Source organism: Colossoma macropomum, unplaced genomic scaffold, assembly GCF_904425465.1.
Source record: "Colossoma macropomum unplaced genomic scaffold, Colossoma_macropomum, whole genome shotgun sequence".
NCBI lineage: Eukaryota > Metazoa > Chordata > Actinopteri > Characiformes > Serrasalmidae > Colossoma > Colossoma macropomum.
In genome coordinates this window covers 2,885,969-2,900,453 of record NW_023495761.1, presented here as the reverse complement: position 1 = coordinate 2,900,453, position 14,485 = coordinate 2,885,969, and the positions used below count along the sequence as shown (strand labels likewise).

At 38.3% G+C, this 14,485-nt stretch overlaps 1 protein-coding gene across 6 annotated transcripts in view; it reads right to left on the bottom strand.

Moving 5' to 3' along the window:
- sh3pxd2aa (SH3 and PX domains 2Aa) overlaps positions 1-14,485 on the bottom strand; it is a 165,942-nt gene that overhangs the window by 81,431 nt on the left and 70,026 nt on the right. For all 6 annotated transcript variants that reach the window (XM_036563356.1, XM_036563351.1, XM_036563357.1 and 3 more), the window contains exon 5: positions 11,254-11,345. In XM_036563356.1, coding sequence (XP_036419249.1) covers positions 11,254-11,345 — 92 coding nt within the window. The remainder of the gene's footprint in view (positions 1-11,253; positions 11,346-14,485) is intronic.

Sequence of the window (14,485 nt, the reverse complement as noted above, 5' to 3'; positions counted from 1 at the left end):
GCACCGTACTGCAGATAAAGCAGAAGCAGAAGAGAGAAAGGAAAAGTCTTCAGTTGGCATGTGTAGGCTGATAAAGTGCTCAATAACAGCAGGAGCTTCCAAAATAAAAATCACTGGAACATGTGAACCAAATAATGAAACTGACGGCTCAGACTCCATTAATATGCACCGCTGTATTAAACAACAGAACACACCGCTAGGATCATTCATATCTGGGGGGATAATTTAAGCCAAAAGTCCAATAGGATTAGGTGCTATAGAACAACTTTTGGTTCCTTTTTAGATAAAAAAACATTGATGTAGTATATAAACACTGTTCAAATTTCAAAACATACACCGCAATCCCCAGTATACACAGTCCATATACGGAAATTAAGCTTCAATAACAGCCGATTTTTGAATTCATCGCTTTTGTGATGTCGCAAAAACCAACATATTTACCTGAAGTACATTAAACCATTTCTGCTAGACTGTAGAAATGGTCAGAAATAAAGGTTCTGTGCAGGTATATCTTTTGTTTATCAAGGTACAAACAATGTAAATGTATTTCAAAGGTACAACAAATAAGTTTTCCAGGTGAAAAGTACATATTTGTATCTTTTCATGACCTAATGTTTTAAAACAGAACAGTAAAATAAAGCCTGGAGACGAGACGGGGTGTGTGGAGTCACTACAACTTAGAAAATATAATTTCAATGGATTATGGTACAATTATGTTCCCTGACTAAAGGTACTGAGATGTACCCTTAAGAGTCCTGCTCCAGTAACAAGAGGGGAACTGCCCCAGTGACAGTTTCATACCTTTTTTTTCTGAGAGTGTAAAAGGACCCTAAATTGCTTTTTTGAATGGCATATAAAACCACACAATTGTTGTAAGTGAACCTCTAGGAAATAATAAAATACAAGAAAAATGTAGAATATGGGCCCTTTAAAAAATCTCAACATGTAAAGGTGTTTACTAACTGAAGGTTTCATCTATAATCAAGCCAAAAACCTTAATTTTTAAGAGTGAGATGGACACGTCTATTGGAAAATGGGCCACATTACACTCACTCCAATGTCAAATGGGCCGGGCCAAAAAAAAAGTTTAGCAGTCCAAAAACACATCAACACCTCCCAATAAACATCATTCATCTGAAAGCATTTTGAATGAACAAACTACATGCACAAATATTGTCTACAAAAAACTGAAAAAAACTGAAAACTTAAGTTAAATCAGGCTTAAGTTAGTCTATGCAATGTTAGATGCTGAGGATATGTTGCCTTTCACACAATGTCTTTTAGCAAACCTTAAAGAATACAAAGGACTGCACTGGATTTACATTTAATCACAAATGTGAGTGCTGTACAGTCCTGTTTAATGTGACTGATTTCTCAAGCCATCAGCAGTGTTCACTAAGAAAAGCTAACTTAGCTGGCTAAGTGTTGTAACCACAAGGTTAGCTATCATTAGACATCACTTTAAAATGATTTTAGCAAATACAGTAACCCAGATGCAGTTTATTTTACCATAGAGCTGCTTGTTAATAGTTCTGACACTGAGCCGTGAGTGTGGTTTTCCACATAGTTTAATCAAAATCTTTAGCAGCTGCAGGAATGAAATAAAAACAAATCCCCACCATCCAGATGATCAGGATAACGTGTATCTGAAGTATATGTTTCACAGTAACACTTTTTCACATCTCTTAGCCTAATTGGGATTCATTTACTGCCGCCGTCGTTCTCACTGCAGGTCTGTTTTGCCCTTGTCAGAAGTAGCAGTGTCAGTTATGTTGTGTCAATCATTTTGCAAATGGTCAACTACAGTTCACAAGATGAGTTTAAGATAAAACCTGGCCTCTAAATTCATGAGGTGGGCCGGATAAGAACCATAATCGGGCCGGTCCCGACCCACAGGGCCCTATGTTTAAAACCCCTGGCTTAAGTTATCCAGCTAAACTAAGAAGTCATGCTTTGTGAAATACAGCCCCCCCAGCACCAGAATAACGTGCCAGTATTCATTTAGAACAGTTTTACAGATAAGTTTGCTTTTAACTCCAAATTTGTTTCTACATCTTCTTAAAACGGAATTAAACACATTTACATTATGTGTCTGAATCTGGATCAAATGCTACACTGAAATAAAGTAATGTACTGGATTTGCTCCATTTTCACATGAATAAAATGTTACAATCGACTTTTTTCTTTATTACCCAAAGTAAGTATGAAAGACAAACATATGTGAACATATCTTTCGCTCATGTGGAAATGATGTCCACATCTGAATCAAGTTCTGTGCAATTTAGTCAGTACTGAACTTCCTCACAACACGCTTAAATGTAATCCGACGTCTGCGGTTTTAAAAGCAGTCTGACTGGCTGCTGTTTATTTTCAGCTGATGCTGTTCTGATGCAGTAACATGTGATGCACCACCACTTGAACTAAAGGAAAACAAGCTAATTGTAGGGGCCTGCAGTTCATGCATCAGCCAGCAGGTGGCATTTCATGAACAAAACCTTCCTCACATTCTAGTCATTTTTGCTGCTCTCTGGCTGCTGTTCGTTTGTTTGCTGTTTTTGGTGGTTTTGGTGAGAGATCTTGGAGTTTAAGTTCTGTGGGTCATTTGATCTTGTGACTAACAAGCTCTGAAGGAAGGAAACACACTTGAACATGTGTGTGTGTAGTAGTGAAATTAACCCATCTGGGGTTATTCTGAGTATTCAAAGACCATCTTTGTCTGAAATCTCTCTCTCTCTCTCTCTCTCTTTCTCTCTAACACATACAGACAAACTGCCCCTCTAGCTATCCTGCGATTTCATGAATAGTGCAGAAGGTTCAGTGAAGGACGTTCTGATTGTAGATCAGGACTTTGTGGAGAATCTGGCCTAGATAGAAATGGCACGACACCACTTTTCTTTTCCAATACCAACGCTAGCCTCTGGCCGATATTGTTGAATGCCATGATAACTGAAACTTTTACATTCCATGTGAATATTTTTTTAGTGCTTAACCTTTATTTAATGGGAAAATGATTTTCCTTGGCTTTGAAATAAAGGAGTTTAATGTAATATGTAAACATTGGTACATTTTGAAACTTTTAATCTTCACTTCCCATCCATACAGCTCTGAATTTATTGTTTCTGTAATGGCACGAAAACACATTTATATTTCCACCTACAGTAGTTTAATAACACTGCCCACTCACGTTGAAGTTTTAAGCAGTGTTTCAGCTCTGAGTGCTTTCTGAATGAGGCACAATACAGAACAGCCAATCACAACAGAGCTCATTTATCTCATATCTGTCTTAGTAACAAAAACAGCCTGCTAAGGGATAAAGTGAGGTTGGAAAACGTTTGGGTAAAAATGAATAATGACCCTTTTTTGGCTCCTAAAACCACACAAATATTATAGTGGAAAAAATAAATTAATGCAGAATATTCAAATCTATGGGTAGTTAACAATAGAAAAGACTGTGTTTAATTATAAGCTTTACAATTAGAACATCACCAGCTAATGAACTGCACACATACATACTTGGAAAGGTTATGATGTAGATTTTCATTCTAGAAAAATGTGCTGGGGAATATATAAATGAAACAAAGAAACATTTACATTACAGTAAAATAAATGAGCTTGTCTAGAAGGAGGGTGCCAACCAAACAAATGCAGGGAACGACTGGATGTTAACAGTGTTACATTCCGTCTGTGCGGAATATATTTATTATTGTTAATTATTATGTAATATTAAAATCTAGCTCAGTTGATAATTCAATGGTAATATTATCATTAGGGAAAATGCAGGCTGTAAGGATCTGTAACGCACACATGGTACTTTGTAACTGATTTGGGAGCACAATTATATTGTTTACTGCACTATTTTAAAGCAATAATCATTTATCTAAATTTAGATTATAGTCCAAGTTTAACTGATACAGTCATTGAAATCTTTGGCCAATACTGAATTGGTATTTTGTCTTAAAAACTACTAACTTTCATAGTGAGTTATTATTAATAGAAATGTTTCCCTTAAAATGATATAAAAGTAGGCTATAATGTTCAAACTACAGAAATACACATCTAACATCACTTCACAACATCTGACTGAGTGCCATTTCAGGGCAGATTTGTTACAGGACTGAATCAGATTCATGCTTTTTTTCACTTTGATATCCAATCCAGCATTTTCCGCTGAATTTAACATCTGATACTGATACCCACTGATACAGATTGGCCATCTCAGTGTTCAGTCCTGAGCACTGTGTGTGTGCATGTGTTTCCTCTCAAGAGGAATTCCTCTTTCCTGGTGACAATTCAAGTCTTTATAGGAAAGTCTGTCCACTCGGCAACCATCTAAGCAATGCCCACAGGCAGTTATTTCCACTTGCTCAAATAACAGACAGGGTATTCTGGCTCCTACATGCATGCACATATCCCTACCATAAGGCTTTATCCCTCATACGTCTTCAGACGATTGGCTCGTTTTGTTGAAGAGCAGGACCCATTATACAGCTGCCATATTGAGCTTCATGAGCTACTATGTTCCTTTTTCAACCAGGGAGCTGTCTCCTCCTCCTGTGTTTTTGTGCCAGTCTTCACCAAATAAGCAATTCACATCCAAAAACAAACACTAATCCAGGCTGATCCATGTCAAAACTACAGTTACAAAAGGTAAGAAAAACAGGACTCCCAAAGCCATGTTATATTGTTAAAACAAGTTATGCTGTTTGTATTGGCTTTAAAGGAATACACACACACACACACACACACACACACACACACACACACACACATATTTTCTAAACCGCTTATCCTTCTGGGTCACTTGGGGGTGCTGGAGCCTCTCTCAGCAGGCATTGGGAGGCAGGATACACCCTGGCAGGTCGCCAGTCCATCAGATACTTTAAAGGAATAGTTTCATTAAAATTCAAATGTACACCAGTATCAGTGTAGTTTATCAGCCAAGAAACTTGGCTTCTTTAGTTTTGCACCTGAGCTATGAGGCTAATGTAGCTTACAAGTAATGGAAGCTTTTGCACATCAATTAGTCTCAGGCAAAGTCAAAAGAACGTGCTTATGATGTTTCTGACATTGTATGCCATCATACATCAAAAAAAAAGGCTTTAAGATGGTTGCTTCGAGTGTGTCTGCTATGTGACATACTTCTGTCCGTATTTACAGACAACAATACGTAATACAGTATCAGAAACCATAAATAAGCAAGTCTATTTGAGATAATTAAACAACTGGCACATGAAGATTTAGACAGTTAGCACAGTGCTAAGTGATTGGCTTCCATTACTTGCCAGCCCTGTAGCTCCAGATAAAAAACATTAAAGCAGCAAACATATCTTCACTGATCGACTACATTTGGGGAAGACTGGTGTAAATCTGATTCATTGCTGAGCTACTCCTTTAAGATCATCATTCAAATACCAACCCAAAGTGTAATCGAGACTGTGGTACACGCCTCAGTGATTTATTTCCCTACTGTACCCTCGCTGAACCGTAATCACTCTATCTGCACGAGCGACATGCGGAACAGCCGACCTTGGGAATAACACAGTGTGCGAGGCAGCATCAAAATAACACAGCAGGCCATTCTGACTGGCTCTTAGTCGAAGGGCAAATTACTCAAGGTCCATGGGCATCAACCCATAAACAAAAATGCTCTGCTGAAACAGATTCACAGGGCACATTAGCGTATGACTCTGAAAGAAATCAATAAACATACACAAGCTATATATACATACATATATATATATATATATACACACACACACACATCAAAGCACGCATGAGTACTTTCAATTATATGCATACCTTTAGTTCAGTTCTACATCTAGTGTTTAAACACTGAACTGTCATTGATCGTATTTTCTACAGTCACTATGGTGCTTTAAAAAGTGTGGTGGAAGTTAAATTATGCTTACAACAGTTTTACTGTTTGTCTTATACTGGGTGAGATTTGGCTAGGGTGCTGGATCAGCTTCAACCCATAGAAGTCATAGTTATCACTGGCAATAACAACATCATGCTGTGATTTTGTTAGGCCTGTCATAGTGAATGTGTTAAATTATTTTTTTAACACATTTTTCAAGTTTGGCCATTCAAACCATCCATAGTAGTGCAGACTGAAGCCCAGCTGCAGCATGTTTTATGTTGCTATGATAGAATCCATGACTGTATTTGAATTTCAAATACAGCTTTTAAACAGCTTTTCAGCAGACTATGGTGGACAGCGCTCGCAGCAGACATATGGATAGATCAACTAGCAGCAAACTAATACAACCCCATTTCCAAAAAAGTTGGGATGCTGTGCAGAATGTAAAGAAAAATAGAACGCAATCATATGCAAATCATGTAAACCATATTTTTAATGGAAAATACTACTACAAATACTACAAAGACAAGATATCAAATGTTAAAACTGAGAAAATGTATTGTTTTATATATATGCCCATTTTCAATTTAATGCCTACAACTCATTCCAAAAAAGTTGGGACAGGGGCATGTTTACCACTGTGTTTCATCACCTCTTCTTTTAACAACACTCTCTAAGCGTTTTTCCCGTTCTTGTTTGATATAGGATTTCAGTTGCTCAACAGTTCGGGGTCTCCTTTGTCGTATTATTCATTTTATAATGCGCCAAATGTTATCAGTGGGTGACAGGACTGGACTGCAGGCAGGCAGGTTTAGCACCTGGGCTCTTTTAATGTGGAGCAATGCTGTTGTAATACATGCAGAATGTAGTTTGTCATTGTCTTGCTGAAATAAGCAAGGCCTTCCCTGAAAATGATGTTGTCTGGATGGCAGCATATGTTGCCAAAACATGTACATATTGTTCAGCATTAATGGTGCCTTCAAAAATGTGCACATCACTCATACCAGGTGCACTAATGCTCCCCTATACCATCACGAATACTGGCTTTTGAACTGTGCACTGATAACAAGCTGAGAGGTCTTTAGCCTGGAGGACACAGTGTCCATCATTTCCAAAAAGAATTTCAAATGTTGATTTGTTGTAAATGAGCTTGGGCCCAGGTGAAAGTGGCAGCATCTCTGGATCCTGTTTCTAAATGATTTCTTCTTTGCGTTTTAGAGTTTTAACTTGCATTTGCGGATGCAGCGTTTAACTGTGTTCACGGACAGTGATTTGCAGAAGTGTTTCTGAGCCCATGCAGTGATTTCCACTACAGAATCATGTCTGTTTTTAATGCGGTGCTGCCTGAGGGCCCAAAGATCATGGCTAGCAAATACTGTTTTTTGGCCTTGTCCCTTATATACAAAGATTTCTCCAGATTCTCTGAATCTTTTAATGTTATTGCTATTTTCCTTTATTGTTCCTTGCTATTTTATGTTGAGAAATGTTATTCTTGAATTGTTGCACTATTTGATTGTGCAGTGGTGAACCCCTCCCCATTTTAACTTCTGAAAGACTCAGCCTCTCTGGGATGCTTTTTTATACCCAATCATGTTACTGACCTGTTGCCAATCCACCACCAGTTTTTTTTTTCTTAGCATTACACAACTTTACCAGCCTTTTGTTGCCCCGTCCCAACTTTTTTAGAATGTTTAATTGGCATCAACTTTCCCAAAGGCATCAGCAGACACATGTTAATGGTCTGCTATCTCAGCTAATGTTACTCGCCTAATCTTACTTATTACTTATAATTTCTTACTTACAATTTCACCTTCACTTGTATATTTTAGCTGGAGAAGAGCAGCAGAGAGTACATAGTTACGCAGCGTTATGCAATGCTGAGAGTTGAAAAAGAGTTAGAATGCTGTGGTAAAATCTATTAGACAGCTACAGAGTCTTAACCAGCTGTTTAACACAGCCTATCCGCTGTACCCACACACACACGCACACACCACACTTGGACTGTGGAGGTAATATAATCAGGCTCATACTGTCCATCTGGCCTGAATCAGTCCTGAATCACACAAACACACACACACAAATAAACACACACTACTCATGTGTACATGTCCAGTGAGCCTCCCTGGTTTAAGTTGATTTAGTAGGTGCAGGAAGCAGGAACGACAAGACCATATATGGGATCAGCACACACACACACACACACACACACACACACACACACACATGCACATACAGACACATCTATCGACCCTTTACTCAATAAATCTCTTTATAACCATTCACCTCCTATTGACCTCAACAAAGTCAATCCACATTTAAATCACACCTACTCCACAGATTAACACTAACAACTGCGTTAACATTTGACACTTCTGCAACAGCAACAGGCACTTCAAGCACTGATGACTGAAGGGAAGGCTACGGCAACTGGTGTAACAAAAACAGTCAAAAGTTGACAAAAGCACAGCGTACACAGGATTAAATCTCACATAAAAATTCAATGCTCGACTGTGTAGTGGTTAGGCTGGAGAGGAAGACGTTGTCTTATGGAAATAATTTGGCTTGATTCATTTCTCTAGGTACTGTTAACATTCAAACTGGCAACTATTGAAAATAATTTCTTCAGTCTGAGAATTGCTGTAATATTATGTTGTCATGTACCAAGTAGGACTGTAATACAAATTCAGTAGCACAAAGGAAGCAGACAAAGGAGTATATTTATACACTTGTTTATGAAGCAAAGGGCTATTTTTAAGGTATTTGGGTAATTTTGTGTATGTTTTAACATACATTTTTAAAATTTGATTTTAAACCTTCCTACCTCCTTTATATGCAGGCTGTTTAGTGTTTTTAGGCCATCGCGCTTTGGCCACCCAAGGCAAAATTTTGACACCCCTGGTTTACAGCAATTATAATCAATAATAAATTATTAAGTTTTTAGTACATTGTGTTTTGTTGCTGTTTTACCCTTAACAGTAGTAAAATCACTGTAACTTGTTGTCTTTAGGGGCTTACTGCGGTAGTCTGTGGATTGATCACTGTTGATTAATCGCTACAACCCTCAACTAAAGTATAATGGAAGGACAGCGTTTGAGTCTGAGAGAAGGTGTGGCAGAATGCATGTTGGTTCTGTTTGGTATTGAACACTGATGTGTGTATGTGTTTGTGTGTGTGTGTTTGTGTGTGTGTGTGTGGGGGGGGGGGGGGGGTAACCTTCCTATCATGTATTACTGTAGCATATAATCAATGTATGAGAGAAAGAGAGAGAGAGAAAGAGATAGAGAGAGAGAGGGGTAAAAACAGAACAAAGCAGAGTGGGAGGATGTTAGCTAAATAATAGAAAAAGAACAAGATAAGGACCGAGGGGAGAGAAAACGAGAGCAAGAAAGACGGAGCGTGACTGAGAGCCTACGTGATGGAACGGGTGCAGAGAGAGTGTGAAAAAAGACAGAGGAAGGAGAGAAGAAGGGATGTGGAATGGAGAGCAAGCGAAAACACTGCAACAAAGAGAAGGATCGTGACCCTCTCACTGTTTCCATTCCTACAGAGAAGCAATCAGCGGAGTTCAGGACACACTGACTGACTCTGAGCTGCAGAAGTGAACTGCAGGAGAGATTAAAAATGAAATGAGAGAGAGTGAGAGAGAATAGCTTATCTCCACAGCTCTCTCTATCGCCTCAGGTGGATTTTGTCTGAGTACAGTGTATTAACTGAAAGCTGAACGTTTGCAGGCTACAAAGATACAGATAATTACAGCGCAGACTGAGTGGAAGTGTGCTTCTCTCTCACTCACACACACTCTCACACACACAGCAGTGTAAATGTATGCAATGTACGCAACTTTTCTCAATACCACATAGAACAATTCCAAATAAAAACTGTAGCTGCTAATTTTCAGCTTTACCATGACACACAGCAGTATAGTGTAGTACAGTATGAATATAGGCCTGGGCGAAAGGGTGATGTAATTGGATATCAGCAATAAATGACAAGTAACCTGATAAAGACTCAAAGGTGATATTCGCGATTTTCAGTAAAGAGATCTGATAGAGAACCAGAGAGGACTAATTAGATCTTTCGGACTGGCCTTCATAACAGCCTCTTACATGCTTCATATACTCATTGGCATTTCCTAATACACATTCTTGAAATCACCCTTGAAAAACAACAATATTTACATTTCATAATTTAATGTATTTTCATTACTGCAGTTCAGTATCCAGTAGATAGCAAGGCTGAAGCCCAGCTGCAGCTGCTATAAAAGCCATGACTGTAGCCCTCTCATTCAAATCCAGCTTTTATGAGTCAAGTAGACACCCAGCCAGGCATATACTGTGCGATTTTAGCCTGTTTTTAAGCCCGATTTGGTCGTAGCTGACTGAATTTCATGATTGGGCTGAATTTCAGCTTCATCGGCTGTCATTTGCCGTGCAGTGTGAGAGGAGAAATGATGCCCAATTAATGACCCAAATAAGCCTCATGAACCGATTCCTCAAAGTCACACCCAAAACCACACACAATCACAACCACTGCTCCTACACAGAGGCAATAAAATCCACATTTGCAGCACCAGTGAGGTATAGCGAGGTATAAATAAATGTGACGAGGTATAAAAACCCATGTGACGTCATGTCAGTCGGACCGAGTGTTTTCGTACAGTGTGAGCACATAAGTCGCAGGATTTGGCCGTACACGATAGGCAATTGCACAATTGCACAGTGTATGCTTGGCTTAAGAGTGTAATGAATTGTTGTTTTGTTTATTGCCATCATGAATTTAGGTTTACTTTGTTTTAGTGAGTTACTTTTATTTATTTTACAGAATTATTTAGTTTGACTGGCGATTTGAGAAGATTTTTGGAGCTCATCTGAACACAGGCCATTTTATCAGAAACACCTACCACATACATGCACATTGTAGGTTTACAGTTACTGTAGCCCATCTGTAGAGGCAGGTTAGTGCAGGTTGTGCTGGCATGACTAATAAAGCTGCATTTGGAGACTTTTAATCACTTTCCACTTTATTACATACCTCTACTGTTCTGAGTATTAGTCATCTTCTAGCCATTCTAGCCAGTCAGTTTCTGACTACAGGCTAAATATTTTTGATTAACTGACTGTTCTTAACCCAGAAGGTGTTTAAAAACCTGACCCGCTTCTGCGACCAGCACAACACACTAGGATGTCACTATGCCAGTTTAACTGCAGTACTGAGAATGAGCCACCACCAAAATAATAACTGGTCAGCAGTAAGTGGACCTGTGGTGATCTCTTTCCATTGATAGATGGGGGCTGATAAATTGAGACTGCATGTACAAGGTAGGTGTACCTAAAAACATGCAGCTCGGAGTATGTCCATGTATGTGTGTTTGTGCATGAGACAGTGACACTCACTCTACAGGAGGGTTGATGTCATCTGGTTTGGTCTCGAAGAAGCGCAGGACCTCTTCGCTCTGGGAGATCTGGGGAGGAAGTCGCACCAGCGCCTGATAGCCAACCAGGAAATGACACAGGACAATCAGCAGAGGAACAGCACGACTTCCAAACAAAACCAACCCACACTTTTACTGCTGATGCCCTGGAGGATGATTAAGTTCCTCTAACGTCACTGTCATTGTGCGTCTGACTGAAGGCCTGCTGCTAAATTGTAAAGTCATTGCTAATTTAAAGCAGTAGGGGTGGGCGACATGGGCAAAATGTAATATTTCAACACATTAAGACATTTTCACAATACACAATATGTATCACAATACCTAGCTTTTCTGAAGTTTGCTAACAAGTTGGAGTGGGTACAACGTGCCAGTGAAACAGCAGTGTCAAATAATAATAATAAAAAAGAAAAAACTAATAGTGTCAAAGATAATGCATTAGTAATTTATTAGCGTAATAACTGATTAACGTAACTAACGCCACCCTGAAGCTCAGCTGCTCGCGCACATTAAAATACAGCTTTAAATGGCGAGTTCCATTGACAGCTCACCAGAACTAGAACAGTAAGGATATGTTTTCTCAATGATCTGGAAAATTACAGTTAATTTCTCAGAAATACTGCCTTTTACTGTAATTTAGCAGCTTCACTAGTTCAAATAGGTCTGACATACAGTATTCTACCATTATAATAACGGTAACAACCATTAAAATAAACGTGAATGTCTGTGAAATAATGGTGATAATTTGCTTTTGTGAATTTCTGCAAATTAAAATACAGTATATGTATGGTTTATATACAGGCACATATCCTTTTTTCAGGTACTGGCCATTAAATTGTACAGTACTTTAAAAGTGATAATACTACTTTTTCACAGTGTGATCAATTTGTTGATCATCAAAGTACATAGAGTCTGAAGTATCATATAAAAGCAAAACCCACTGCTATCAGTTATTCGGTAGACTATGCTGCACAGGGCTTGTGGGAGAGCTATGAAAAGCAACAAGCAGCAGTCTACAGCTCTCCTCAAAACACGTTGTAACATACTGCTATGAGAGCACAAGGGCTACAGTTGTGGAAGGCGTGGAACAAGCAGCCACTGTTGCTCTCACTGGACATTGATGACGATAGCTGGAAACTGCACCGTATGTTAAGCCAATGTTAAATCATGTGATTTACATATGATGTTCAGGTTCATTTAAATGCTGAGTTCACATGATGGAAATAATGTTTCTGAAAAGCTACAAAACAAAATAGTCTGCTTTTAAATAAAAAACTTTCTTTAGGATCAAATTTGAGCGAAAAAGAATGTGATTAATCACAAGTAATCGTTTAAATTGTTGAAATACTATATAACAAGCATAATGACATTTTTACTCAAGCTAATAAGGCAAAAAAGGAAAAAGCAAGCAACAAAATACCAGTTGTTAGTACTTCTTTTGACAGTGTGACTCTAGCAGTTAATAATTACAGACTCTAAGCATTTGGTCTAAATCTCCATTTTTTAGTTAAGCATGCAACTGTTCAGTGTTGTAGAAACACCTGTTATGTACCCTGAAAATACAGATATAGAATATTGTGACATAATTTATTGCAATAACGATAACACTTTTTTGCCCACCCCTAACCAACAGCTAGCAGCCCTACTTGGTGACATTGCTTGGTTCTTCAGAGTACATTAAAACAAATATCCTTCATTTGTCCCACAATATTTAGTACTGAAAGATACTGCAGTGGCACAATTATAGCAATAGGTGGAGCTAAACTGATGCTGCATTTTCAAACATGCGAAGGTGAAAAGGACTAATTAAAAGATACAGTCCCTGCAGTGCTCTGAATTTGGGTATCAGTGGTATGCAGTAATAAACAGTTGATGCGTATAACAATAACAGAAAAAGTAATTTACATATACATACATATGTTTTGGCTTAACATCTGCATTCACAGTATATCTAGTTTCCAAAGCTATGTATAGTTATTAGTTTCATAAAGCAGCACATATGAAATACAACATCTCATTTGTACACTATACCCAGTGGACTGGTAGGATTTGCTTCAGCTGATAATTCATTAGCAAAGCCCAACAGCCAGTAAGGAAGCAGAGCAAGAGAGAGACAGAGAGAGAGAGAGAGAGCAAGAGATAGAGGCAGAGAAAGAGAGAATGAGTGAGAGACATGGAGAACTTGTGAAGAGAATCCCTGGAGTAAGAGCATTCTTTGAGAACATCGAGCAATTACACAGAGGCCGTTTGTCTAATTAAAGCTTACAGGAAATGGCTGGTAAACATCGCCCTCTCCACCACTTCAAAGCAAATTACTCTCTACAACTGGGCACTAATGTGCTGCTTCCTCATACAACCCAGTGCAAGCCTTAAAGACTAGCGGACACTGATAAGACAGCAGTGGTCAGAATGTTCTGTAATTGACAGAAAACTCAAGCCAAGTACACACATGCACTACAGTTCAAAAGTGTGGAATCAGTGTTTCAATTCTATAAAACGTGGCAGCAGATAAATGTACAAGGTGGTTATAATATACAGTTTCACATATTCAAAATAATTGGCAGTAAGCCGGAAGCAAACACACAGAAACAACCTAACTATTTCAGACTGTTTTGAACAATCTCCATCCTGGACGGTGCTCTCAAAAACGAGTCACTGAAAATGTGGGGACTGGAGGCCAAAACACAGAGAAAAACAGTGTTTTCAAGAATATTCAGATGTGTGTGAATGGGCCATTACAAAGTCGTATAGCAACAAGAATGCTATACAATTAATAACATTAATATCCAAATCTTGAGATAGAGAGAAAAATATTGTAAAAAATACCTGAAAGTTACATTTTATATTTAAAAAATTATAATATTTGCTGTTCAATTTATAATAGTTAACACCATACAAGTGACTACATTGTATAAGTTATAATAATAACACTACTTGGCTAAATGTATGTGGATTCTCCTACAAATTATTACAGATACATCAATTTGTGTAAATATAACAAGTGTATAAAATCAAACACATAGCCATGCAACCTCCACTGACAGACATTGGCAGTATAATGAGTCATACTAAATGTGACACTGTCGAATCGAATGCCATCTTTGCCACAAGTCATTAAATTTCTGCCCCTCTATATCTGCCCCTGTCAACTATAAGCATTATTATTGTGAAATGGAAGCATCTAGAAGCAACAACAC